Source organism: Balaenoptera physalus, assembly GCF_965194825.1.
Source record: "Balaenoptera physalus genome assembly, chromosome: 19".
Lineage (NCBI taxonomy): Eukaryota > Metazoa > Chordata > Mammalia > Artiodactyla > Balaenopteridae > Balaenoptera > Balaenoptera physalus.
Window position 1 is genome coordinate 3237587 of NC_138900.1, and position 21836 is coordinate 3259422.

At 61.5% G+C, this 21836-nt stretch overlaps 3 protein-coding genes across 5 annotated transcripts; 2 read left to right on the forward strand and 1 right to left on the reverse strand.

Moving 5' to 3' along the window:
- The first annotated feature begins 62 nt into the window (after positions 1-62).
- On the forward strand, positions 63-7756 carry GARIN5B (golgi associated RAB2 interactor family member 5B). Its single transcript, XM_082436819.1, has 9 exons — positions 63-1515; positions 1699-1853; positions 1930-2188; positions 2943-3026; positions 3113-3216; positions 3311-3363; positions 3462-3538; positions 3873-5560; positions 7528-7756. The coding sequence occupies exons 1-9, from the start codon at positions 1366-1368 to the stop codon at positions 7553-7555; spliced, it is 2598 nt and encodes an 865-aa protein (XP_082292945.1). The 5' UTR covers positions 63-1365; the 3' UTR covers positions 7556-7756.
- Positions 7757-7942: 186 nt separating this feature from the next.
- On the forward strand, positions 7943-9246 carry COX6B2 (cytochrome c oxidase subunit 6B2). Of its 2 annotated transcripts, XM_082436810.1 has the most exons (4): positions 7985-8192; positions 8310-8439; positions 8844-8944; positions 9057-9246. In XM_082436810.1, exons 2-4 carry the CDS (start codon positions 8328-8330, stop codon positions 9105-9107), a joined length of 264 nt encoding a protein of 87 aa, XP_082292936.1. In that variant the 5' UTR covers positions 7985-8192; positions 8310-8327; the 3' UTR covers positions 9108-9246. The 2 variants fall into 2 exon arrangements, with proteins under 2 accessions (XP_082292935.1, XP_082292936.1); XM_082436809.1 differs by having other exon boundaries at positions 7943-8192; positions 8844-9246.
- Positions 9247-14174: 4928 nt separating this feature from the next.
- On the reverse strand, positions 14175-21708 carry KMT5C (lysine methyltransferase 5C). Of its 2 annotated transcripts, XM_082436653.1 has the most exons (9): positions 21621-21708; positions 19748-19882; positions 19413-19578; positions 18936-19045; positions 17936-18099; positions 17787-17806; positions 15911-16047; positions 15643-15803; positions 14175-15359 (listed from the first exon to the last, which is right to left on the reverse strand). In XM_082436653.1, the coding sequence occupies exons 2-9, from the start codon at positions 19855-19857 to the stop codon at positions 14860-14862; spliced, it is 1368 nt and encodes a 455-aa protein (XP_082292779.1). In that variant the 5' UTR covers positions 19858-19882; positions 21621-21708; the 3' UTR covers positions 14175-14859. The 2 variants fall into 2 exon arrangements, with proteins under 2 accessions (XP_082292779.1, XP_082292780.1); XM_082436654.1 differs by lacking the exon at positions 19413-19578 and having other exon boundaries at positions 19748-19995; positions 21621-21672.
- Positions 21709-21836: the final 128 nt, after the last annotated feature.

Sequence of the window (21836 nt, forward strand, 5' to 3'; positions counted from 1 at the left end):
TCCCGGGGGGGCCCTGCGTGGACAGGGAAGTAGAGGGGGAACCATCAGTCCCCCAGAGACTGTGAGTTCTTAGTCTCACAGTCAATAAATAAATATTTAATGGATAATTCCAGAAGGTTACCCTGTGACCAACAGTACTAGTACAGGACAAGGCTGCAGGCTCAAGGTTGTTCATTTTGGCAGTATTTACAACTGCAAATTGGAGACAACCCTAATGTCCAACAGTAGGGGATGGTTATATAAATGACAGTGCATCCATGTGATGGAATATACCAGCCATGAAGAGGGGCGCTACGGAGCCTGCTTTAGGCATAGAAGAAGCAGGCCACAAGGCTACAAACCACTGTGTGATCCCCATTTTGTACAGATACATATAATCCATGGATTATTTAAAAATCCTAGAAGGAAATACACCAAAGTGTTGACTATGGCCACCTCAGGGTAGAAGGTGGGGGTGGGATTGTGGGTGACTTTCGTTATTTGTGCTTCTCTGTATTTTCCAGAATTTTTACAATGACCATGTATTTTGCATGACACATAAAAAAAATAATAACCACTATATTTAGAATGACAGACTATCAGCACCCCCCCCCACCCCAAAAGCCCTCAGAAGGGGACAGGAGTGACCATTTACTGTGCGCCATGCCTTAAGTGTGGGGTTTTACCTACAGGATCCCGTGCATCCTCCAATACCCACCAATTTTACAGATGAGGGAAGCTGAGGCCCCTCGGGGATGCCTGTCGTTCAAGGCCACACAGCTAGGGAGAAGCAGAATATGATTTTGCCAAAGGTCTGGCTTATTCCAAACCTCATGTCCCTTTCTTTATAACCAATGTACAGCAACCATTGCCACGGACACAAACGAGTTAGATACAGGGAAACTGAGGTTCCTGGGGGTATAGACCTTACCCGGGGTCTAGAGATGGGTCAGTGGCAAGTTGGGACTGTAATTCAGGCCTCCCCTGAAGAGTCAGAAACCCTTTTGTTTAATTATTCACTTACAACATCCCAGACGGACCCGCCCAGGGCCCCGGGTTGTCCCTAGTTTGGGTCTGGAGCAGGGGCTTCTGATTCACCCACCCCAGCCCTCAAGACTCCAGGACAGGTTCCTGGAGGGGAAGGGAGCTGAAGGCCCCTGGAGACTTCCCAGGAAGAGCTGCAACTGTGTCTGATGAGGTCACAAAGCTCCTCCACCGACGGCCCCTCCCCCAGGCCAGGGCTGAGCCCCCCTGCAGGGCCATGTCCGAGCCCTGGGGAAGCTCCACCCTCTGGAACCGCTGCAGCCCGAGGGGCTGGGGCCGGTGGGCTGGGGTGCTGGCACCCTGCCTCCGTGCCCCGGGTGACCGACACTTTCTGCAGCCATCATGAACCGGCTCTGGAACATCAGGCGTTTGGAGCCACTCCAGGGACCCCTGAAGTGGGTCCCCACCCTGGGGGAGCTGCAGAAGACCCTCCAGAAGGGCGAGTACTTGCCCCTCCGCCCGCTGCCCATGTTCGAGAGTAACTTTGTCCAGGTCCCTGGCTCCCTGTGCCCTGGGGGCAGAGAGGGGCAGGAGGGAAGGGAGACCCCCTGGGTTGGGGGATTTGGGCCCAGGAGGGCACAAGGCAGCTGGGGGGCTGGTGGGGGAGTCTGTGTGGAGGTGCCAGCGGAGCGTAAGAGAAAGGAGTGGTCCCAGCCCCTCTCCCTGGACCCCCAGGTGACCAATCGAGGGGCCCCAGTGTACGTGCACCACAGAACCAACCGAGTGACCATGGGCGTGGCCGCATCCCTGCCAAGCCTGGTGTTGCCAGACATCCTGCTGATGGCCCAGCCTCCCGAGGGCAGGGAGTGCTCCAGCCTCGTCCTCACCAGGTGCCTCCATCCCCCCATCCCCTGCCACCTCGCCCCCATCTCCTGCTCTACCGCTTCCATCTCCTGCCTCTGCTAGGATGATCCCGCTGGACCTGGCCCACCTCTACGTCCACGACCTGTCTGCCTGGCGCCTGAAGCTGCGTCTGGTCACGGGCCGCTACTATTACCTGGAGCTGGACGCCCCTGACAGTGAGGTCAGCTTCCTGTTTGACCGCTGGATCCGCCTCATCAACCTGCTCCAGCAGCCCGCCACCTCCCGGGCTCCCAGGACCCTATACACGCCCCGCATGGACCTGGGTCATGTGGCACCTCCTGCCTCCACCTGGCGCCTCCAGGTGGGCCCTGATCCCACAGACCCCTGGGGGCAGCTATGATTCTTGATTCGAGACGGCGCCAAGACCAAAAGCCAGAAGTACAAGAGCCCCAGGAATGGAGCTGGGGGCCAAGACCCCTGGCTCTGAAGGAGGAGGAGGCCTGCACTCCAGAGTCTGAGGGAGGAGGGACCAGGGGCTGGATACCTGGGTCTGAGGGAGGAGGGCCTGGGGGCCGGGACCCCTGGGTCTGAGGGGGGAGGGGCTGGGGCCCTGGACCCCTGGGTCTGAGGGAGGAGGGGCTGGGGGCCGGGACCCCTGGGTCTGAGGGGGGAGGGGCTGGGGCCCTGGACCCCTGGGTCTGAGGGGGGAGGGGCTGGGGGCCTGGACCCCTGGGTCTGAGGGGGGAGGGGCTGGGGGCCGGGACCCCTGGGTCTGAGGGGGGAGGGGCTGGGGGCCGGGACCCCTGGGTCTGAGGGGGTAGGGGTTGGGGCCCTGGAGCCCTGGGCTGGGTAGGTAACGGAGCTGTGGAAACCAGGAAGATCTCACCCTTCGTCACTGCCCCTCTTCCTGTCCACAGGACCCATCGCACCACAGACGTTCAGGTGAGCTGGCTTGGGTGTCCATCAGGCCCCTCCCCGAGTCTCAGCTTCTGCTCCACCAGGCGCGGACGGAGCCTCAGCATCCTCCCCCTCTCTCCCCTGGCCGAGCCCCTCATGAGTCCCCTCTGGGCCTCCCCCCGCACCGTGTCATCCCCATCGGGGTCCTTGACCTGAAGTGTCCCCCTGTCTTTCCAGTCATGATTGTCGAGCCCACCTTTCCTTACAAGATTCTGACGACTCAGAGACAGAGGAAGGCCAAGGTGAGCGGGCCCCGGTGGGCCTGGCGGGGAAGGGACTGACGGGGCTGCACCTTCTGACTGCCCTCCCTCCCTCCTCCCGCTGCCAGACCCTCAAGAGCAAATTCAAGTCTCAGGCCGTGGGTGACTCCGTGCCTCTCGTCTGGTCGCAGCAGGAGCAAGCTGACACGAGAAAGAAATCTACAGAAAAGAAGTAGCCTTGGGGCCTTGCTGCCGTGCAGGGCAGGGGGCAAGGGTGGGGATCCTAGTGCTGAAGCCGCCAAAGTCACACCAAATTGCCCTTACAGGTCCCAACCGGGCCTCTCCCCTGAGAGACCTCAAACCGAAATCCAAGTTTCCGGTGAGCACACCCCCTCCCTCTGCCTCCATGAATGGACCCCAAAATTCTGACCCTTCTGCTGAGAGCTCAGACTGCTTTCTCCCGCCCCACCCCACCAGAGAAGCCCAGCATCACCATTCAGACCATCTTCAGCATCATTTCCAATACACCTGACCACGTGGCATCCTCTTCCAAGGCAGCTATATACTGAGGGCCGGGGCCGACTCTAGAATCGGAGGGAGGAGGGCCACTCACGGTCTGAGGGAGGAGGGGCTGGGGGCCTGGACCCCTGGGTCTGAGGGAGGAGGGGCTGGGGGCCTGGACCCCTGGGTCTGAGGGAGGAGGGGACTGGGGGCCTGGACCCCTGGGTCTGAGGGAGGAGGGGCTGGGGGCCTGGACCCCTGGGTCTGAGGGAGGAGGGGGCTGGGGGTCTGGACCCCTGGGTCTGAGGGAGGAGGGGGCTGGGGACCTGGGTCTGGGCATCTCCACTGGCCCTGACCATCCTTCCCCTCCCCTCCATCTACCTGCAGGGTTGCTCTGATTCTGAGGGGGCCACATGCCTGGCAGGTTTACTTGAGACCCCTTCACTCTGTATCTCGGAGGACAGACCTGAAATGCCCTTGCTGGGCTCCTGTGATCACTTGGATATGTACCTGTGGCAACAGGACATGGACGACTTGATGGACCCGGAGGCCAGCACCTTGTCCACGTCCTCCCTCTGCCCAGCCGCCTACCCTCCTGACTTCCGCAGGTGCAACGAACAGGCCAGGCCTCTGGACTCCGTGCAGAGACTGTGGCCGCCGCCCTCCCAGAAGCCCCCAGCCATCCCTGCTGCCTCTTGTAAGGCTCCATTCATCCTTGACCAGCCCCAGAAGTTCTTGGCTGTACCTGCTCCATCCCGGAAAGCGCCAGCTTTTCCTGCTGCTCCCCAGGAGGCCCCAGCCACACCTGGCCCATCTCGGAAGACCCCACATGTACTGGCTATTCCCCACAAGACCCCAGCCGTGCCTGCCAAATCTCGGAAGGTCCCACATGTACCGGCTGTTCCCCGCAAGGTCCCAGCCATGCCTGCCCCATCTCAGAAGGCCCCACATGCACTTGCTGTTCCTCCAAAGGCTGTGTCCCCCTCTGCTCCAAACAGGAAATCTGTGTTCCTACCTACCCTGTCCCAGAAGGCTCTGACCTTACCTACCCAATACCAAATGACATTGGACCCTGCTACCACTGGCGTGTTGCCTGCGGGAAGTCACGGAGGAGATGTGCTTGAGCAAAGCAAGCCTGAAGGGAAGCCAGAGCCCGTGGTGTTGACGGGCACCCAGGAGACAAACACAGTAGAGATGAGGACTCAGAGAACACCTCTGGAGCTGCCTTTCACCACCACCGAGAAGGAGTCGGAGGAAGTCCTGGTCAGCAGAGCCCAGGATATCACCGTGGATGGCTTGAAGGGCAAGGGCAAGTTGGAGGACAAAGTCCGCAGGATGAAGGAGGAGATCTCTCTGGACATGCCGGGCTTCAAATCCAAGGAGGTGGGGCAGCAGAAGAAGTGGGTCAAGACCCAGGAGCTGGCCATCGAGGAAGCCTCGCAGGGGCAGACCAGGCCCTTCTCAGTGGAAGGGCTCACCCTTGACAAGCTGATCATTGCCAGTTCCAAGGATCCCTCCTTGAGATCAGCTCTGGTCAATCTGCCCTCCTGGCTCTCAACCCAGCAGGGGTCTGCCATGCCAACTATGGACACGGTACCCCTCCGCACCACCAAGGTGTCCTTGCTGGAGGAGACGCCGGTGGTGGTCAGGGAGCAGCCACAGTTGGGGGCCTGGGCGAAGGGGAACACGCATCCATGGGCGGAGGTGGAGGAGGTGCCCCGGGACCCAAAGGGGCCTTCCAAAGCGTCCCCCTGCCCCAAGCGTGCCACCAGCAGCCCCAAGATGAATGGTGCCTCCCTGACTCCCATCCCTCTGCCCTCAACGAGGTGGGAAGATGTAACCGAGTCGCCTGCCTCGCTGACCCCTGTCTCAAAGATGGAGGCCAGGGTCTCCCAACAGCCCAGGAGAGTATCTCAAGAGCCCAAGAGGGTGCCGGACCAGTGCCCCATGGCCACAGTGGGGTCGTCCTTGGAGATTCTCTTGCCCACTCTCTTGGAAATTGAGAGTATGAAGGACACGGCCTCCAAGGTGGAGAAGATAAAAGAGGAAGTGGGCGTCTTTGCTACTTCGCCCAGGTATTTGGGGTGACAGCTAACGTGTATTGTCAACTCTGTTATCCACGAGGTAGAGAGGATCATTCCTTCTCTTTTCACTTTCCTTTGTGCTCTCAGTGTATAGTGAGTGTCGACTATGTGCCAGGCATCACTCTATGCGCTATGGACATGGCATTGAGCAATTTGGGGAGGGGGGCGCTCCTGGCATCTTTTGGGATGCTGCTCAACATCCCATAATGTACGTGATGGTGCCCCACAGCAAAGTATGATCCTCCACAAAATATCAGTAGTGCTGAAGCTGGGAACTCTGACAATAAAATCCACAGTAATTATATTGTACATTATTAGCTGATAGGGCTCCGGGCAGACAGCAGGGTAGGGAGGATTAGGAGTGGGGGTAGGCAACTTCCAGTATTGGATTGGGTGGTCCAGGAGGGCCTCAGTGAGCTAATGTCATTTGTGTAAAGATCTGAAGGAGGGGAGTGAGGAAGCCATGTGGACATCTGGGGAAATTCGTTCCCTTCAGAAGGAACAGCCACTGCAAAGTCCCTGAGGCAGGAATGTGCACGATGTGCTGGACCAAGAGGGAGCTCCAGGACAGCCCAGAGTAGGAATTGTGGTCACAGGAGTCACGAGGGTGGCACCATCATGTGGGGCCATCTTAAGTACTTTGGGTTTGACGCTGAGCAAACTGGAGGGTTTTGAGCAGAATGGCTGGAATTGCTGTATGTTAGAAAGAACTCTCTCTGGCTGAAGTGTGGAGAAGGTAGAGGAGGAAGGGTGGACGCTGGGAGAAGAGTAGGGAGGCAGTTGCAATAACCCAGGCACAAGATGATGGTGGCTTGGACAAGAGGGGAAGGGATGGAGGTAATGGAGGTATTGATGGTTGAGCCAACGGATCAGCTCATGGATTGGGCATGTTGACATGGCATTGAGGGTGACTTCAAGGTTTGGGATCTGAGCCACCGGGAAGATGCAGCAGTCAAGGAGGCTGTGAGTGGAGTAGATGTCAGGGAGAAGATCAGGAATTCCATTTTGGACATCTTGATTCTGAGATGTCAGGTGAGGATGCGGGGTATGTAGCTGGACACATGAGTCTGGAATGATTTGGGGAATCATCAGCAAATGGATGGTTGCTGCAAGCTATGAGACTGGAGGTCACCAGCGAGTGACTGCAGGTGGAGACAGAGGCCAAAGTGTTTAGGGAAAGGGGAACCATAGTCAGAAAGAGTGAACACGGAACAGCATCCTGAACACCAAGTGAAGAAAATGACGAGGAACATCGTGAGAGAAGCTGTGTCAAATGCTGCGAGCAGGTGAAGGAAGACAGGACGAGAGAGGACCTCTGGATGTAACAGCAAGGAGGTGACCTGGTGGGGACGAAGACCTGAATGGGGCAGGCTTAAGGGAGCACAGGAAGTGGATCACCGTGAGGCAACTCTTGAAAGCATGTGGCTGAGCGAGAGGAGCCAGACACAAAAGGCCACATAGTGTACGATTTTCGTTTGCAAGAAATGTCCAGAAGAGGCAAATCCGAAGAGACAGGAAGCAGATTGGTGGCTGCCAGGAGCTGCAAGGGATGGGAGGAACGGGAAGTGACTGCTTAATGGATTTGGGGTTTCCTTTTGGGGTGATGAGTATGTCCTGGGAGCTAGGTAGTGGTGGTGGTTGCACAACATTATGAATGTAATTCATGCCACTGAATTGTACACTTTAAAATTGTTACAATCGTAAATTTCATGGGATGTGTATTTTCCTACTACTTGTATACATACATATGTATGTAAAGAGGGGAATCGGAGAGGAGGAGTAGACCAGCTCTTTCCCAGTGATCTGCTGGAAGGGGAGGAGGGACCTGAAGAGGAAGCTGGTATAGGATGTGGGACAAAAGAGGGCTTCTTAAGAGGAAAGAGATATTAGTGCACTACTCTCTCCCTGCCGATCACCCAAAGCCCTCTCCGGCTTTCTCGCTCTCTCTCTCTCTGCAGCATGCACCGTTCCCAGCGGCCTCAATAGCGGGATGCGGGGGACTCAACCTCAGTCGCCGAAGTGTCCAGAGGAGCCCAGCGAGGCCAGGTAGCCCCTGAACCCTGCAGATCAGCCTTATACCTGGAGCTGGCGTCCAGGAGCCCGGACTCCACCCTGTCTCTTTCCTCTTCCTCACAGGCCCCTAGGTGTTGTGCACCTCTACTGTTAAGAATCAGGGTGCTGAAAAGGCCGGGGGGGGATGCTCCTTCTCCGGTAGAGACCAGAGCTATCTATATCTTTAAATGGGGGGGGGGGTGGTGGTGGCGGGGGACGGGTGGAGGGAGAGCCCGCGTGGTGGCCCAGCTTCGCAGAGATTAAAAGCCGGAGCCTGAGACTCGGCAAGAGCAGCGCCCGGGTGCCTGTGTGTGTGCGCGCCGGACCCAAAAGGGGGTGTCGGGCCGGAGGTGGGAGTCGCGGCGGGGGAGGCGGGTCCACACCGACCCCGCCCCGCGACCCAACGCAACGGCGCAACGGCGTCCACTGGCTGGGGCTCCGGGGGTCCCAGCCAATCCGGCCGGGAGGGTCGTGTTTTTCCTGGGCTGGGACCCTCGAGACTCAGAAGCGAGGGGTTCCCCGGACGCAGCCACAAGCACAACTGATCCAGTGACCCGCTGACAACAGCCTGGTGAGGGCAGGACGGGTAGGAACGGGGTCCGGGTTTCGTGGTGGGGCTCAGGAGCTGGGTGCGGGTCGGAGCGAGGGGCGCCCCCTAGGCCCCACGGAATCCCATCCCTCCCTGCAGGAGCCGCCGTCTTCGTGGATGTTGGGTATTGATTGCCCAAAGCCCTGCAAGGGGAGATGGCCAACGCCAGCCTTCGACCCGCGCTTCCCCAAGCAGAACCAGACCCGTAACTGCTACCAGAACTTCCTGGGTAAAACCTCGCGGGCCAAGTTAGGGGGAGCGGGTGAGAGAAGGTGGGAGGCAGGAAGGGGCGCGCCCCACCTGAGGACGAGGAGAGGGTCCCGGACTCGCTGCGGGGGCGGAGACCGTTGGGGTGGGAGGTGGAGCGGACCACGGTAGGAAGGGGCGGGGCCCACCTGGGAGGGGAGGGGCCTTGTATGAAAGGGGCGGGACCGATCAGTGGAAGGTCGGGGCCTATTCTGGAGGCGTGCGATCAAGTCATGGAAGGGTGGGGTGAGAGGACAGGCGAGGCCTTGCGGGGAGGAGGCGGGTCTGCGGCTGGGCCTTTCTGGAGGGCGCGGCCTTGGCGTGGAGGGGGCGGGGTGTGCTTTCGACCCCGCCCACCTGCCCGCTCCGCCCCGCCCCACTCGGCAGACTACCATCCCTGCGTCAAGAGGATGAACCGCCGCGGGAAAAGCACACAGCCCTGCGAGTATTACTTCCGCGTGTTCCACGCGCTGTGCCCCATGAGCTGGGTGAGCGGACAGAGGGGCAGCGCACAGACGGGCCGGGCGAGGGTGGACGGGCCGGCTGAGCTGAGTAAGCGCCCGCTCCGCACCTTCCTCGCTCCTACCCCCCCCACCCCAGGTGCAGCGCTGGACCGAGATCAAGGACGGGACGTTCGCTGGCAAAATCTAACGGCCTGAGGGCGGCTTCTCCGAGGGATCAGTAATCAGCGTCATCACCCCCGATTCCCTCGTCTTCCGGAGAATGGGCCCCACCACCCCAAACCCCGCCCCATCTTTAAGCCGCAAATAAAGCTATGTTATTGCTGATATTTCTTCTTAATGTCTGGTCAGTGAGGTGCGGGGGCGTCGGGAGGTCCTCCCTGTCTGTGCCCTGCAGCCAACACTACTGGTTCTAATCCTGGGAGGGGTGAGGGAGGACTGGGCTCCATCAGGGCTGGTATGGAGGGAGGACAGTCAGGGAAGGAGCAAGCTGAGCCCCCCGCTCCCGCCCCCTTCCCACCTTCCCCCCTCCGGCAGGCAGCAGTCTCTTCTCAGCAGGGTCCCCCTTGGCTCTCTGAGTCCCAACACTTGCCCACCAGGATGGTTCCAGGGTCCTCCTGCCTCTCAGTCCCCACACCTACCTGTCACCCAAGTCCTCCCTCCACCTCCTCCTTCAGGATCCTCTTCCCCTCCTGGACCACCTCCCCAGCTGGCTCCTGAACTTCCTGCCCCACCCCTTGCATCCCATCTCAGGTTCCAAGGAGTCTTTTATATACCACCCAGCGCGGACCCCATCACTCCCTCCCCTGCTCCCGACCCTTCCCGGCTCGCTGCCACTCCCTCACTCCCCTGTCCCCTTGGACTCCACATCCCTCCCAGCACACCCCCAAGCCCATCACGTGAGCCCCTCCCAACAGCGTGCTCTGCACGGGTCCCCCAGGGCTTCGGAGCACCCTGTCCACAGCCAGGAGCAGCCTTCTCCTCTGACCAAACACACGTCACTTCAGTCTCTCCTGCCAGCCCGTTCCTGACTGCGCGCTCCTCCAGGACGCTCAGAGCTCCAGGATAAATTATTCTTCGCTCCCGCCCCACTCGGGCTCTGGGCCTGCCCTCAGCCAAGCTCAGGGACCACAATGCTGAGATTCATCCTGATTCCAGATGCCCCTCAAAATGTCACCTCCCCCCCCCCTCCCGCCCCAAGCCAGGCGGAGGAGTGACCCTTGACTGAGCTCGGAGCCTGGGGCTTCTAGCCTGCCCTACATGGGCATGAGTCCTGGGCATGGGGGTGGTGGTGGATTTGACTTTCTGCCTGAAGCTGTCAGCCTCCTGGGGCAGTCTGGACCCCCAGACTCTGCCTGAAGTGATCTCATGAGGTCCTCATTCAACCCCAGGGTTCAAAAGTGGCTATTACTAATCATACGACAACTTACTGGGTGGCCCTGGACAAGCCTCCTGACCTGCGTCGTCACCTCAGTTTCCCCAGCTGTCAACAGAGATGGTGCAAAGTCCCGTTATCAGGAGGGGTGGAATGATGGGAGGGGCTGGGTGAGCTCAGGGGAGAACTGGCTCCGTCCCCTCCCCTCACCCCCTCTATGCTGCCCTCATCCCCCTACCCAGGGCACACCCCAGATGTGCCATCTCCCAGGAAGGCTCCACCCGAAACCTTGGCCCCGGGCCCCCTCTCTCAGACCACAACCTGAGAGGCAGAGGGGCAAATGAGGGCATGGGGTGTGGACTCAGACAGACAGGCTGGAAGCTACAGGAGGGGGTGAGTCGTTCATGTGACCTCCCCCGACCTGCAGACCTCTGGCCCGCACAGAGGTGGCGCTGCCGCAGGAAAGAAGGAAAGCCGTGATGCCACGCAGGCCAGGCAGCGCTGAGTCACCGAGTGAGTGGGGCTGGCGGCTGTCTGAGCACCGGGTGAGGTCATCCAGGTAGCACCCAAGCACAGGGCCTGACACCTGTGCAGCCACAGCCGGCCTCCTGGCCTCACCAGAGCGCCAGAGCTGGCAGCGCGTTCTCGCCCTGTGGGCCAGCAGCCCCTCCCAGTCCCCCCTTCTTTCCCTCTGGGGCCAGGATCCCTGCCACCATCCCTTGACCGCTCCTGGGACATTCTTACACTGCTGGCTTCCCTTCTGGCCACCACTGCCCTATGGATGCCTGAACCCAGGGCAGGGCCAGACCCACTTCACCTCCAGCTGGCTGGGCCAACACTCTCAGGCCCCAAACTCTGGCTCTGAACACCTCTTCCTAGGCTCCTGGGCCATCTTCGCCCGCCCACAACCTGAAACCCCCAACGTCAAGCTCACTGTCCCGCAACAGCCTCCCAGGACAAAGGAAACTGACGTCCCCATCCCTCCTCACAACCTGCATCCCTGCTCTCCTCCTCCTCTCCCTCCTACCCCTCTCCCAGCCCCAGCCCATCAACCGCACACTTACCCTCTTCCCCTCCCTCTGCAGCTCCTTCCTCCCAGTCTACTGAAAGGGTCAGGTGCTTCCCGGTCAAAATCACAAAACCACTCGGTGCCCTTCACCCTTTGCTCCATGAACCCTCCAGGCACTGCTCTGGCCCTCGTCTCCACCCCCACCCCCCCTCATCCCATTGAAGCCACTGCTGAAACAAGCCCTGAGTCTCCAGTGGGCACGGCCCCAGCCTCCCCTCTGGTGTCTGCCTCTTTCCCATCCCAAGGATCTCAGAGCCTGCTTGAGCTCTGAGAATGGGTTCAAGTCCTGGCCCTGAAGCGTGCCAGCCTTGTGGCCCCAGACGAACTTCCTAAGCCCTCTGCACTGTGGCCTTCTCACCTAAAATACAGTGATAACAACACCTAGACTTCACAGGGCCGTGGAGAGGGTGACGCTGCGTCCCCAGCCGGAACAGTGTCCAGTGCAGCTGTCCTCGGGCTGTGCGGGTTCTCTGTCTACATAAATAACTTGAGGCACTTAGAGTCCTCATGTCGGCCCGATACTGGTGCCCAATATCATGTTGGAGGCGGGGGTGACTGATCGTCAGCTGCCCTCCTGGATCAGCACCCCCAGGATGACCAACACCATCAACAGGGCCCTGGAGCTCCTGCAGGCATCTGGTCAGCCCCGTGCACAGGGTAAAAGCACCAGAGAGCTCCCCCAAGGGGAGAAATGGGATCCAGGATTGGGATGTCCTGCCTGGCTCCCCTGCTGTCCCAGTAACCCAAGGAGGGGAACTTAGAAAGCTTTGGGGAAGGCACCGCAGAGTGCGGGGCTTCCTGAGACCCTGGCCTGTAATTATTTCCTGTTTCTTTCAACTCCCTCCTCCTCCTGCCCCAGCCAGGTTCCCCATTTCCTTGCTCTGGCCCCCATGTGTATGACGGGGTTCTCAGCTTGAGCCTTGACCCTTCGACCCTCCCCCTGGGCTTCCCAAGCCCCAGCTCCACCCGAACATCCCAGGGCCCGCCAGCTCACTGGACTCAACACGCACTCCTCTCGCTTCCCTATCGTGGTTGGGGCTCCATCTACCTGGTGGTTGAGGCAGAAACCTGGCAGCAAGGCGGGCTCTGTCCACGTACCAGCTGTGCGGCCTCGGCAGACGTGCCTGCCCTCCTGACTGCCTGCAAAGGCAGGGGGGTGATCTTGGTAGCGCTGCTGTGAAGGTTGATGCCAGGATGCGCAGGACTTGCGATCAGTGTCAGCTGTATTGTCCTGGAGGTCTTCCTTTCCCGTCATCCTGTCACTCTAGCCCAGTGGTTCCCACTGGGGGCTGGCTTTGACCCCTAGGGGTACATTTGGCAATGATCACAGATATTTCTGTCACCACTAAGGGAATGCTACTGGCAACTCGTGGGTAGAGGCCTGAGAGGCCACTCCTCGTCCTATGACACAGGATTAGCAGCTCAAGACGGCAGCAGTGTTGAGGGTGAGAGACTCCGATCACCAGTTTCTAATCTTCGTGTTTTGGGTTCCAGACACTTTTGAGAGTTGGATGAAGGCTCTAAACCCTCTGCGCCATGAACACGCCTGTGAATATGCAGTTACTACATTTGAAATAGGATTCCAGGAGGTTCTCGGAACCTCCAATGTCCATCCAGGCTGACTCCTTACTCTGCTGTCATATTTGTCTAGAAGCCATGAATTTCTGCTTGTCTAGAGGGACAAGTTCTTTAGCGACTGTGTCAACCATCTCTCTTCATTCTCTTCATTGCCTCTTGCTGACTGGGAGGCCCTCTCCCTCATTTTTAACCTGAGGGAGAAAACTAAGAGGGTTCAGTAGGATTTGCATGGAAGAAAGACACATTTTCTCATTCTGAAAGGGATGAAGCAGGCTATACATAAATAATATGAATTTTAAAGTAAAAAAAAAAAAAGTTACCTGCTTTGAACTGTCCCCATCCCCATCCCCAGGTCCACTGTGGAAGTGCCCCTTCCTGGGCCATCTCCTCGGCCCACCCAAGTCCTCCTGCAGCCTCTCCATGCGTGTTCACCCTCTCTTCTCAGCACCCCCATGTCCCTCATGCATATGGCCTGGCCTCATCAGCCTCCAGGGTAAACTTTTCCAAGGCCGGCCGACATGGAGGAGATAAACTGGGGCCTGCAGCCCACACACAACCCTCAGACGTTCCTGGCTTGTCCTCATGAAATGGCTGTGAGGCCTCAATGAACAAGAAAAACATCCACAAGACGCTTTGCAGGTGGTGCCTGGTACCAGGAAGCAGTCACTAATTGTAAGCTGTTAGTATTTCCTTCTGTAGAATGGGGGTTGAGGTGAGAATTAAGAGACGATGGGGGGAGTTCCCTGGTGGCCTAGTAGTTAGGATTCTGGGCTTTCACTGCTGTGGCCCGGGTTGAATCCCTGGTTGGGGAATGAGAACTGAACTGGATCTGAAGAAACAAGAAGATTCACTGTCCTGGCCTCACAGAGCCAGGCCAACCGAGATGACACACGTGAGGTCTGGGAGGGGCTCTGACTTCAGACAAGGGTGACCTGGCCCCAGGTGACCCAGGACAAGTCACTCTAGTTGCTGGACCTCACTAATCTCATCTGAAAAATGGGGAGACTCCCCACCTGGGTGAGAAGATGGGACTGAAAGCGTTCTTTATGAGCATAGTTTGCGCCTCTGTACTCTGCCATCCTCAGAGCCCACTGCCCTTCCACCCTTCCAAAGCTTTCAGGGCCCAAAGTCTGGGCTGCTTCCTCCCGGTCTGGTCTCCCCAGCAAGGCGGAGGGCCTCACCCTCCCAACGGACATCACTTCAAAATGTAAATCAAGATGAAATGCTTCCCAGGGCACTGCTTATGACAAGGTTTTAATAAAATAAAATAGAAAGTTCAAGTGCTTCCAATCCCCCAACATACCCCATTCTGGTGTGGGGGAGGGGAGGGAGCCCCCACAGCCCAGTAGCACCAGGGATAGCACCATGAGAAAGATGAGGTCGCACCGGCCTCCCTGAGACCCACGGGGGTGGTGGGGACGTGCCCCTGGCCGCCCCCTCGTCGCCCCCCACCTCAGACACAGAGCCGAGAGCACACTGACTCCCCTCTGTAGGGCAGTGTCTAGGGAGCGCCAGCCCATGTCAGTTCCACCTCCTCCCGAGGCCTGGGCTTCTTTGGAGAAGCCACGGGGCGGCCCCCACCCCTTATGGCTTTGCTCCCTGGGCAGGAGAAGGCGGGTGGGGAGGGAACAGCTCCTTCAGCCCTGAGGCCGGGGCTAGGGTGGGAGGGCGGCAATGGCCAGGGCTCCCTGCTAGGATGGGGGTGGCTCAGGGGTCAGCAGTCACGAAGGGTCAGGGGTCAGATCCCCGGGGGTGTCCAAACCAACCCGCCCCCGGGGTCAGAGCTGTGCTGGGGTTGAAAGTCAACGCCCTCCCAGAGGTCCAAGAGCTCCTTCTGGAGGTCGGTTACTGAGAACTCAGGGCGGAGGGGACCAGGAGGGACGCCCTCCTCTCCCAGCCTGGGCCTCCCTGTCCAGCCCGTCACGGCCCATCACCGTTGACATCCAGGTCAATGGAGCCATGGCTGACCACCAGCCGCAGGCGCTTGGGTGGGGAGAAGGGGGCAAAGGCAAGGGCCTGCTTGGGGATGGGGATGGGGCCTGGGGTCCCGGCAGGGGCGGGGGTGGCAGTGGCAGGCGGGGCCGGGGCCACACGGCTCAGGTCCACACGTACCACGTAAGGCAGCCCGTAGCGCCGGGCCCAATGCCAGTCCTGCTGGGGGGCCCAGCGGGCACGGGTAGCCGGCCCCAGGGCCACCAGGGCCTCCGCCCGCAGGCAGCAGTGGGGGCTGCAGCCTCCCCATCGGTGCAGGGAGACGCGGGCAGCACGGAGAACGGGGGGCGCCGGGGCCCGCCGGGGCTGGGGGCGTCGGCGCCTCCGGGGACGCACCCGGAGCTGGGGCTGAGGCAGCCACTGGAGCCAGAGGGGTGAGGCATCAGGGCGGGCACCACAGGGCGGGGGGCGCAGGAGCTGGCAGGCAGCTGTGGAGGCCCAAGGGAGGGGGAGCGGGGAGAGAAAAGGGCAGCTGTGTGAGCAGGGCCTCTCCAGAGGGGAACAGCTCCCGCTCAGGCCAGCCGCCGCCCCCTGATGCTCTTCAGAGGGGGACAGATGAAGAGAGGGATGCTCAGGAGTGAGACCCTGTCTGGGGGACCGAGTGGGGGTACCAGGAGGAACAAGACGAGAGGAGGGCAGACAAGGGGCTGGGGATGGGGGAGCAGCTGATGAAGACAGGCCAACAGGACAGGGTCCCCGCCCCGCGCTCACCACAGAACGGGTCCCGGCGCAGCGAGGGTGGGTGGGCACAGGCCCGGGGGCCGTGCAGGCCTTGCTGCAGCCGCCGCTTCGTCTCCCGGAGCTCATACTTGTCCACGGGCCGGGGCGGCAGGGGATCCTTGGGCTGCAGTCGGAAAGCTCCTTCGCCTCTCCTGAGGATGGGAGGGAAATGAGGAGGGAGGGAGGGGTGGGCCCTGAGGATGCACTTCTGGTTCCCAGGATCCCGGGGACTGTGTCCCTTCCTGCAGGCCATCCCCACCTCTCGCAGGTGTAGCATTCACAGTGCTCATTCTTTTCACCGAAGAAGCCTTCGCCGTAGAAGCAGGTCACCTCGTCCCCCGGCTCGATGTCCCGGAGCACCTTCACGCAGGCTGCGTTCCCATCTGCAGGTACGAACTGGGGGCCAGGAGGCTCAGTGCCCTGTCCTGGGGGTGGCCTGGCCCCACCCCGCCTGGCCTGGCACCCTGGCCGCAAGGGTCCCCGCGGGGACGGGCAGCGGCCGAGAGCTCGGGGAAGAGCCCTGCCCAGGGCCTGCCCTCGGCATGCACTCCCTGACCCTCCCCCGTTGTGCTGGCTCCCACCCTCCCTGCAGGACATGACCTAACCAGGCCCTGGCAGCGCGCACAAGCACCGCTCCCTCCAGCACTCCTTCTCTGGGCTCCTCTGACACACCCTGCCAGCCTGCACCTCAGTGGCCGAGACGTGCGCCTTGGCCTGGCTCTGCCGCCTGCCCTTCCCGAGGCCAGTGTCCACCCGCAGCCCCAGTCCGGGATCGCCACCCCTCTCGCCTGCCTGCTCCTCACTCCAAGTTCCCCATGTGGGAGAGGCGGCACTCCCATCCATCCGTGATCCGCCCGCCCACCCATCTGTCCATCCTAGCCTGACACACACCTGGGAGTGGCCCTGGCCGCCCGCCCGCCCGCCTGCCCGCCCGCCGCCAGGACAACTGGCCAGCACCTCCCGAGCGGGCAGTGTCGGGCGTCCCCTTTCCCTCCCTCCCTGAGACCCCAGCTGCCCCTCATCACCTCCTGCGCAGCTCTGCCCCAGGCTACCTGCCAGCCTCAGCCCATGCACTGCCTCCCTCCAGCCCCGCCCCCAAAGCTCCCAGAGCAGCGGCACCAGGGCCTCTGAGAACCAAGCCCCCTTCACTCACCCCGTGGGAGCCTCCACGGGGCACACCCAGCTCGCGCTGACACACGAGGCGGGAGCTACTGTGCCTCCTCGCCCTCCAGTGTGGCGCCTCCCCTCTGGGATGCCCTAAAGTGGCCCCGTTTGCCCTCAACACCTAGGAAAATCCTACTCCTCCTTCAACGCCTGGCTCCGGCGTCACTTCCATGCAGCCTGCGGTCCCACACCACGAGGTGGCTGACCCCCGCCTCACCGAGCTTTGCTTCACTCTCCATCCTACCCAGCGTCTGTGCCCCGAAATCCACACAACGGTGTGCAGAGTCACAGGACGCTGACACACACCCAGCCTTCACAACTGGCCCAGGAGGCAAGTTCTCCCCGTTTCCCATCCGAGAAGAGAAACCAGGGCCGGCGCGGCAGGGCCAGGACTCAAACCCACCCCTCACACCCCTGGGGCCCCACGGGCGGCCAGGTGAGCCCCCCGCTTGGCAGGGTGCGCTCCCAAGGCCTTACAGGGGCCACCTCCCCGCAACTCCTCCCTCTCACGTGCTCCGCGCTCCACACGCAGCACAGGGTGGGGGGTGGCCTCCCAGAACCTCCTATCAGGAAGAGTCCTTGTCCTCCAGGGCAGGGCTTGCTCTGACCCCGCCCCAGGAGGCCCTCCCCAGCCTCCTGCTATCACAGCTGCTGTGGGTGTCTCCCGGGGGAAGCCCGGGGCACTTTGTGTCTCCCCATCACCACACTCCCCCCGAACTGGCCCAGCTCCCAGCCCAGATTCAGAGGGGAGAATGCGGCCAGCAGGTGGCAGCCTGGGTTCCAGTGTGACTTTAGCCAGAGCCCCTTCCTCCCTCCTCTGACAATCGCAGGCACAAGCGCCAGTGCTGCCCAGCCAGGGGTGGGAAACTGCTTTGTCAGGTGGGGAGACCCGGGACAGTTTCTGCCTGTTCACCGACCAGAAAGCCCCTCCCTCGTGCCCAGTCCTGGGAAGGGGGGTCCCCAGGTCTCACCTTGCAGTTGGGTTTGCAGTCTGGAGCCAGTTGGGGGGTTGCGGGGAGAGAAGAGAACTGGGTCAGCGAGCCAGAAAGCCGGGGCACAACCCCTCCCCCGCTGGCTCCTCGCCCCCCCCCGGCCCCCCCAGCCCCCTCCCTGTCCCCACCGTGGTTGATGAAGGCGGCCGGGCCGAGCCACAGCTGAGCGCTGCGCTTGCGGGTGGAGTACATGATACTGAAGTCGTTCTCCCCGGCCCTCAGCAGCCCCTCGTCGGCCTCCCGCAGCTCTGCGATGCAGCCCACCAGCAGCTCCAACTTCTCGTTCTTTTTCCTGCCCAGAAGCCAGGTGGTGGGTCTGTGAGCACCTCCCTGACCACCAGTGCTGGGGCCAGGGGCCCCTCATCCCAGGCCTCCGGCGGGAAGAAATCGATGGGACGCACCAGCCACGGCGTTCCAGCTCCCGAATCTCTCTGAAATGCACCCGCCGTTGCCTCTACACCTGCGGCAGGCGCGGCACTCTCCACCTCCTGAAAGCCTGACCCGCAGCCTCTCCCGCTCTCGCTTCCTCCAGCCTCCAGTGCCCACTGCCGCGGTCTCCCGCAGTCCAGTCCCGCCCGGAAGTCCCCACAGGCGCCCCCACACTCTTCACTAGACCCTTCGGCTCATCCTTCGGGCCTCAGCCTAGGCGTGGCTCCCAGGAACACTCTCCAAATCCCAGGGCAGGCTCAGGACTCACTGAGCAGCTGTGGTCAGACCTGTGCGCTCACTCAGCTACCACCTGCCTTCCCGCTAGAACGTGAGCAGTGGGCAGGGTGGTCTTGTTCACCGTCCTGCCCCGTACCCAGCAGCGATTGCTACGCAGCAGGGGCTCCAGTGGGGATGGAAAAAAGGACAGCACAGTCCTGGGCGCAAGATCAGTCCTTTCTTGGCAGCCCCAGAAAGCCTGGGTCTCGAGGGGATCTCATCTCCCAGCAGGGCCGTGGTGGGCCAGGAGGGTCTTGGGGGACCAGACCCGGCCTCCTTTCTCTCAACACAGACACCTTCGTGGCCCTGTGCCGAGTGCCCAGTCTCCTCCAGAAGGGAGGGGGTCTCCTCTCCCAGCAGCCCCCAGGGAGGGATGCCTCTCGTCAGGCCTGGGGCCCGGGGAGGCATGTTCTGCCCTCTTACCAAGCGCGGGTAGACACAATCTTGGCTCCATTTGTCTCCATGGAATAACGGGTACAGGGCAAGATGGTGAAGCCGCTTTCAGGCAGGAAGGCTCGGAGGTAGCGATAGATCTGGGGGAGGTGAGGGGTGGGCGGGGTGAGGAGGTGGGGCGGGGTCGTCCTCGGCCCTCTCTCCTGGGTTCTAGCCCTGCTCTGCCACTGACTCGCTGTGTGGTCTCAGGGAACTCACTTCCCCTCTCGGGGCCTCAGTTTCCTCATCTGTCGAATGAAGAAGTTAGACTGCATTTCAGAGGGCCCCCCAGCTCTCCTTTCCTAGGATTCTCTGAGCCTTGCCTCAGATGGTCCCAATGGCTAGGAAGTCAGGGAGTCCCGGGGAGCTGCGCTGAGGGTCTGCCCGGCAGGGCGGGGGACCCGGGGCAGGCAGAGGAGATGGGGAGAACACGAGGGCCGAGGGGAGGGAAGGGAAGGGCTCCCTCACGTGGGTCTTGAGGGCAGCCTCCTGCCGCGGGCCCCGGCTCTGGAAGTAGTGGGCCATCCAGCCTCCCAGCGTCAGGGCCCTGTACGCAGCCTCCAGGTCCCGCTGCCTCAGGAAGGCCTCCAGCGCTGAGCGCAGGTGGTGCTGTCGCCGCAGGGGGGGCACGGGGCTGGGGGAGAGGGCACGCCTGGGTCCCAGGGCCTTGGCCTATTCCCTCTGGGCCTTCCCAGGCCCCACCCCCACCCCCACTCGGAGCTGAGAGGAGGATGGGGCTGAGGGGTGGCAGTGGAAGGGAAGGGGTCCCGAGCCCTCGGTCGCCCTCCCCCAGGTCGCCTCACCTGACGTTCATCTTATGGGTGCGGAAGCCGAGGTAGGGGTCCAGGACGAGGCTGGTGGCGAGGTCGTCATTCTCACACAGTTCCCTGGCTGTCACTCTGTCGGGGCCCATGGTGCCCCAGGCACCATGCTGCCTCCTGCGGAGAGTGGAGAGCTCAGGGCAGGGGGAGGGGCGGCGCCCGGGGCGTGTGCCTGCTCTAGGTCACTTATAGGTTGTGTGAGACTTGGGCAAGCCCTTCGGTCTCCTCATCTATAAAGCAGGGAGAAAAGCAATACTGACTTCACAGGGCTCTCGGTGAAGGTGAAATGCAACAAGTGCTTCTGACAATGGGGAGATCCCCAAAGAAATGCCAGCCACCATCGTTAGTAGCTGCATCTCCTCCAAGCACCTATGACAGCCCCGCCACGCGCACACACACTCGCAGACCCCGTGCGCACACGCAGATTCCCCAGGACCCCCATACACACCACACACACACACACACACACACACACACACACACACACACACACACGCAAACGTGCCAACTGGCCCACGGAAGGCTGATTAATTGGTAGTCTGGGATAACCCTAAAGGCTTAGTCCTGCAGGGGGTGGAAGTCAGGGGGGACCCAGCAGCTCCACCTCTGGCCCTCACCGAGGAAAAAGCCAAGGCTTCCTGCCCCACCACCCATCCCCACTCTCTCCTGGCCTTGGCCTCCACCCCCATCCCCAGCAGCCCTTGGGAGTCCTCAGAAGGCTCTGGGTGAAACCCCAGGCAGCCCGAGTCGGGGGCGGGTGAGGCGAGGGAGAGCAGCGGAAGGCTCCCAGCACCTGCTCTCTCTCCAAGGATTCCGGGGGAGGGAGGGGCACAGAGGACAAAGCGGGGGGAGGGGGGAGAGGAAAGGAACGGTGTGGAGAGGCAGAAGAGGCCCATAAAAAAAGAGGAGAAAGACGGGGATTAGCAAAACGAAACAAAACAAGCCTCCTAACCCCGACTGCAGAGGGCCTGGTGGCACCGACACCACGGTGCTTCAGGGAGAGCAGATGGGGGACAGCGAGGAAAGGGGAGCTGGAAAGAGATCAGGAGCTAGAGCAGCTGGGAAAGGGGGTCGAGAAGGCACGCAGGCTGGCGATAAATAAAGAGGGGGCGCTGCGGGAAGGCGCTGGGACAGAACGGAAGCTGCAGAGGGGCAAGTGGGTAATACGGACACCACAGGGAGGGAGCTGGGGCAGACAGAAGGGGCGGGGGTGCCTGCGGGGGAGACCGAGGGCTGCGGGAAGGCTTGGGGATCCAGGGAGGACCCCAGGAAAGCTAGCAGGGAGACCAGGGGTCCAACGAAAGTAGAGAAGGACCTGGAGGTCCAGGGAGGGTCCTGAGATGGTATAGGGGGTCCTAGGGCTTCCAGAACGGGGCTTGGAGAAGCAAATAGGGACAGGGGAAAGTCCTAGGGATCCAGGGAGGAGCATAGAAGAGCCGCGAGAAGAGAGCCTGGGCTCCAGGGAAGGACCTGGGTAGGCAGTGAGAATCCAGGGGAAAGGCCTGAGGTCCAGAGGGAAATTGGGGGAAGCAGACAGGGGCCTGGGGAGGCAGGGAGAGTGCAGGAGAAGGGCCTGAGGTCCAGGGAGGGGAGTGTAGAGTCAGAGGGCGAGCTGAGGGTCCAGAGAAGAGCCTGGAGCGCGAGAGCGGGGCCTGGGTAAGGAAGCACAGGAAAGGGGCTGGGCGCCGAGAGCAGCCTGAGGCTCGCCGAAGGGCCAGGAGACGTGGGCGCCTGGACACGAGGAGGGGCCGGGCGGGGCGGGGGACAGTCGGGGCTGGGGACGACCGGGAGCCAAGGCGGCGCGGGGCGGGGGCCGAGAGGGGGCTCAGAAGTCGGGCCCCGCGCCGCCCCTCACCCGCTTCTCCTCCTCCTCCTCCTCAGGCGCCCGCGCTGCGGCTGCCACCACCTCCCACAGCCTTCTCCAGCTCTCCTCAGACACGGTCGCCGCGCCTCCCGTCTGCCCAGCCGGGCCCGCCTCACAACGGCCGTTACGGCCTTCCATTGGCCAAGGTCGCCGCCACTCTTCAGTCGCTCTGAAGCTTGCGCCGCTCCCATTGGCCGGGCTCCGCTC

Excerpts from the sequence above, each read along its gene's own strand:
- KMT5C (XM_082436653.1), bottom strand. The coding sequence starts at position 19,857 with ATGGGCCCCGACAGAGTGACAGCCAGGGAACTGTGTGAGAATGACGAC. Across the intron at positions 19,579-19,747 it reads ACCCATAAGATGAACGTCAG|CCCCGTGCCCCCCCTGCGGC; the intron begins GTGAGGCGACCT and ends CCTCTCCCCCAG. Across the intron at positions 15,360-15,642 it reads GCGCCGGGACCCGTTCTGTG|CTGCCTGCCAGCTCCTGCGC; the intron begins GTGAGCGCGGGG and ends GGGCCTCCACAG.
- COX6B2 (XM_082436809.1), top strand. The coding sequence starts at position 8,328 with ATGTTGGGTATTGATTGCCCAAAGCCCTGCAAGGGGAGATGGCCAACG. Across the intron at positions 8,440-8,843 it reads CTGCTACCAGAACTTCCTGG|ACTACCATCCCTGCGTCAAG; the intron begins GTAAAACCTCGC and ends CCCACTCGGCAG.
- GARIN5B (XM_082436819.1), top strand. The coding sequence starts at position 1,366 with ATGAACCGGCTCTGGAACATCAGGCGTTTGGAGCCACTCCAGGGACCC. Across the intron at positions 2,189-2,942 it reads CCTCCACCTGGCGCCTCCAG|TGTCCCCCTGTCTTTCCAGT; the intron begins GTGGGCCCTGAT and ends CTTGACCTGAAG. Across the intron at positions 5,561-7,527 it reads GTCTTTGCTACTTCGCCCAG|CATGCACCGTTCCCAGCGGC; the intron begins GTATTTGGGGTG and ends CTCTCTCTGCAG.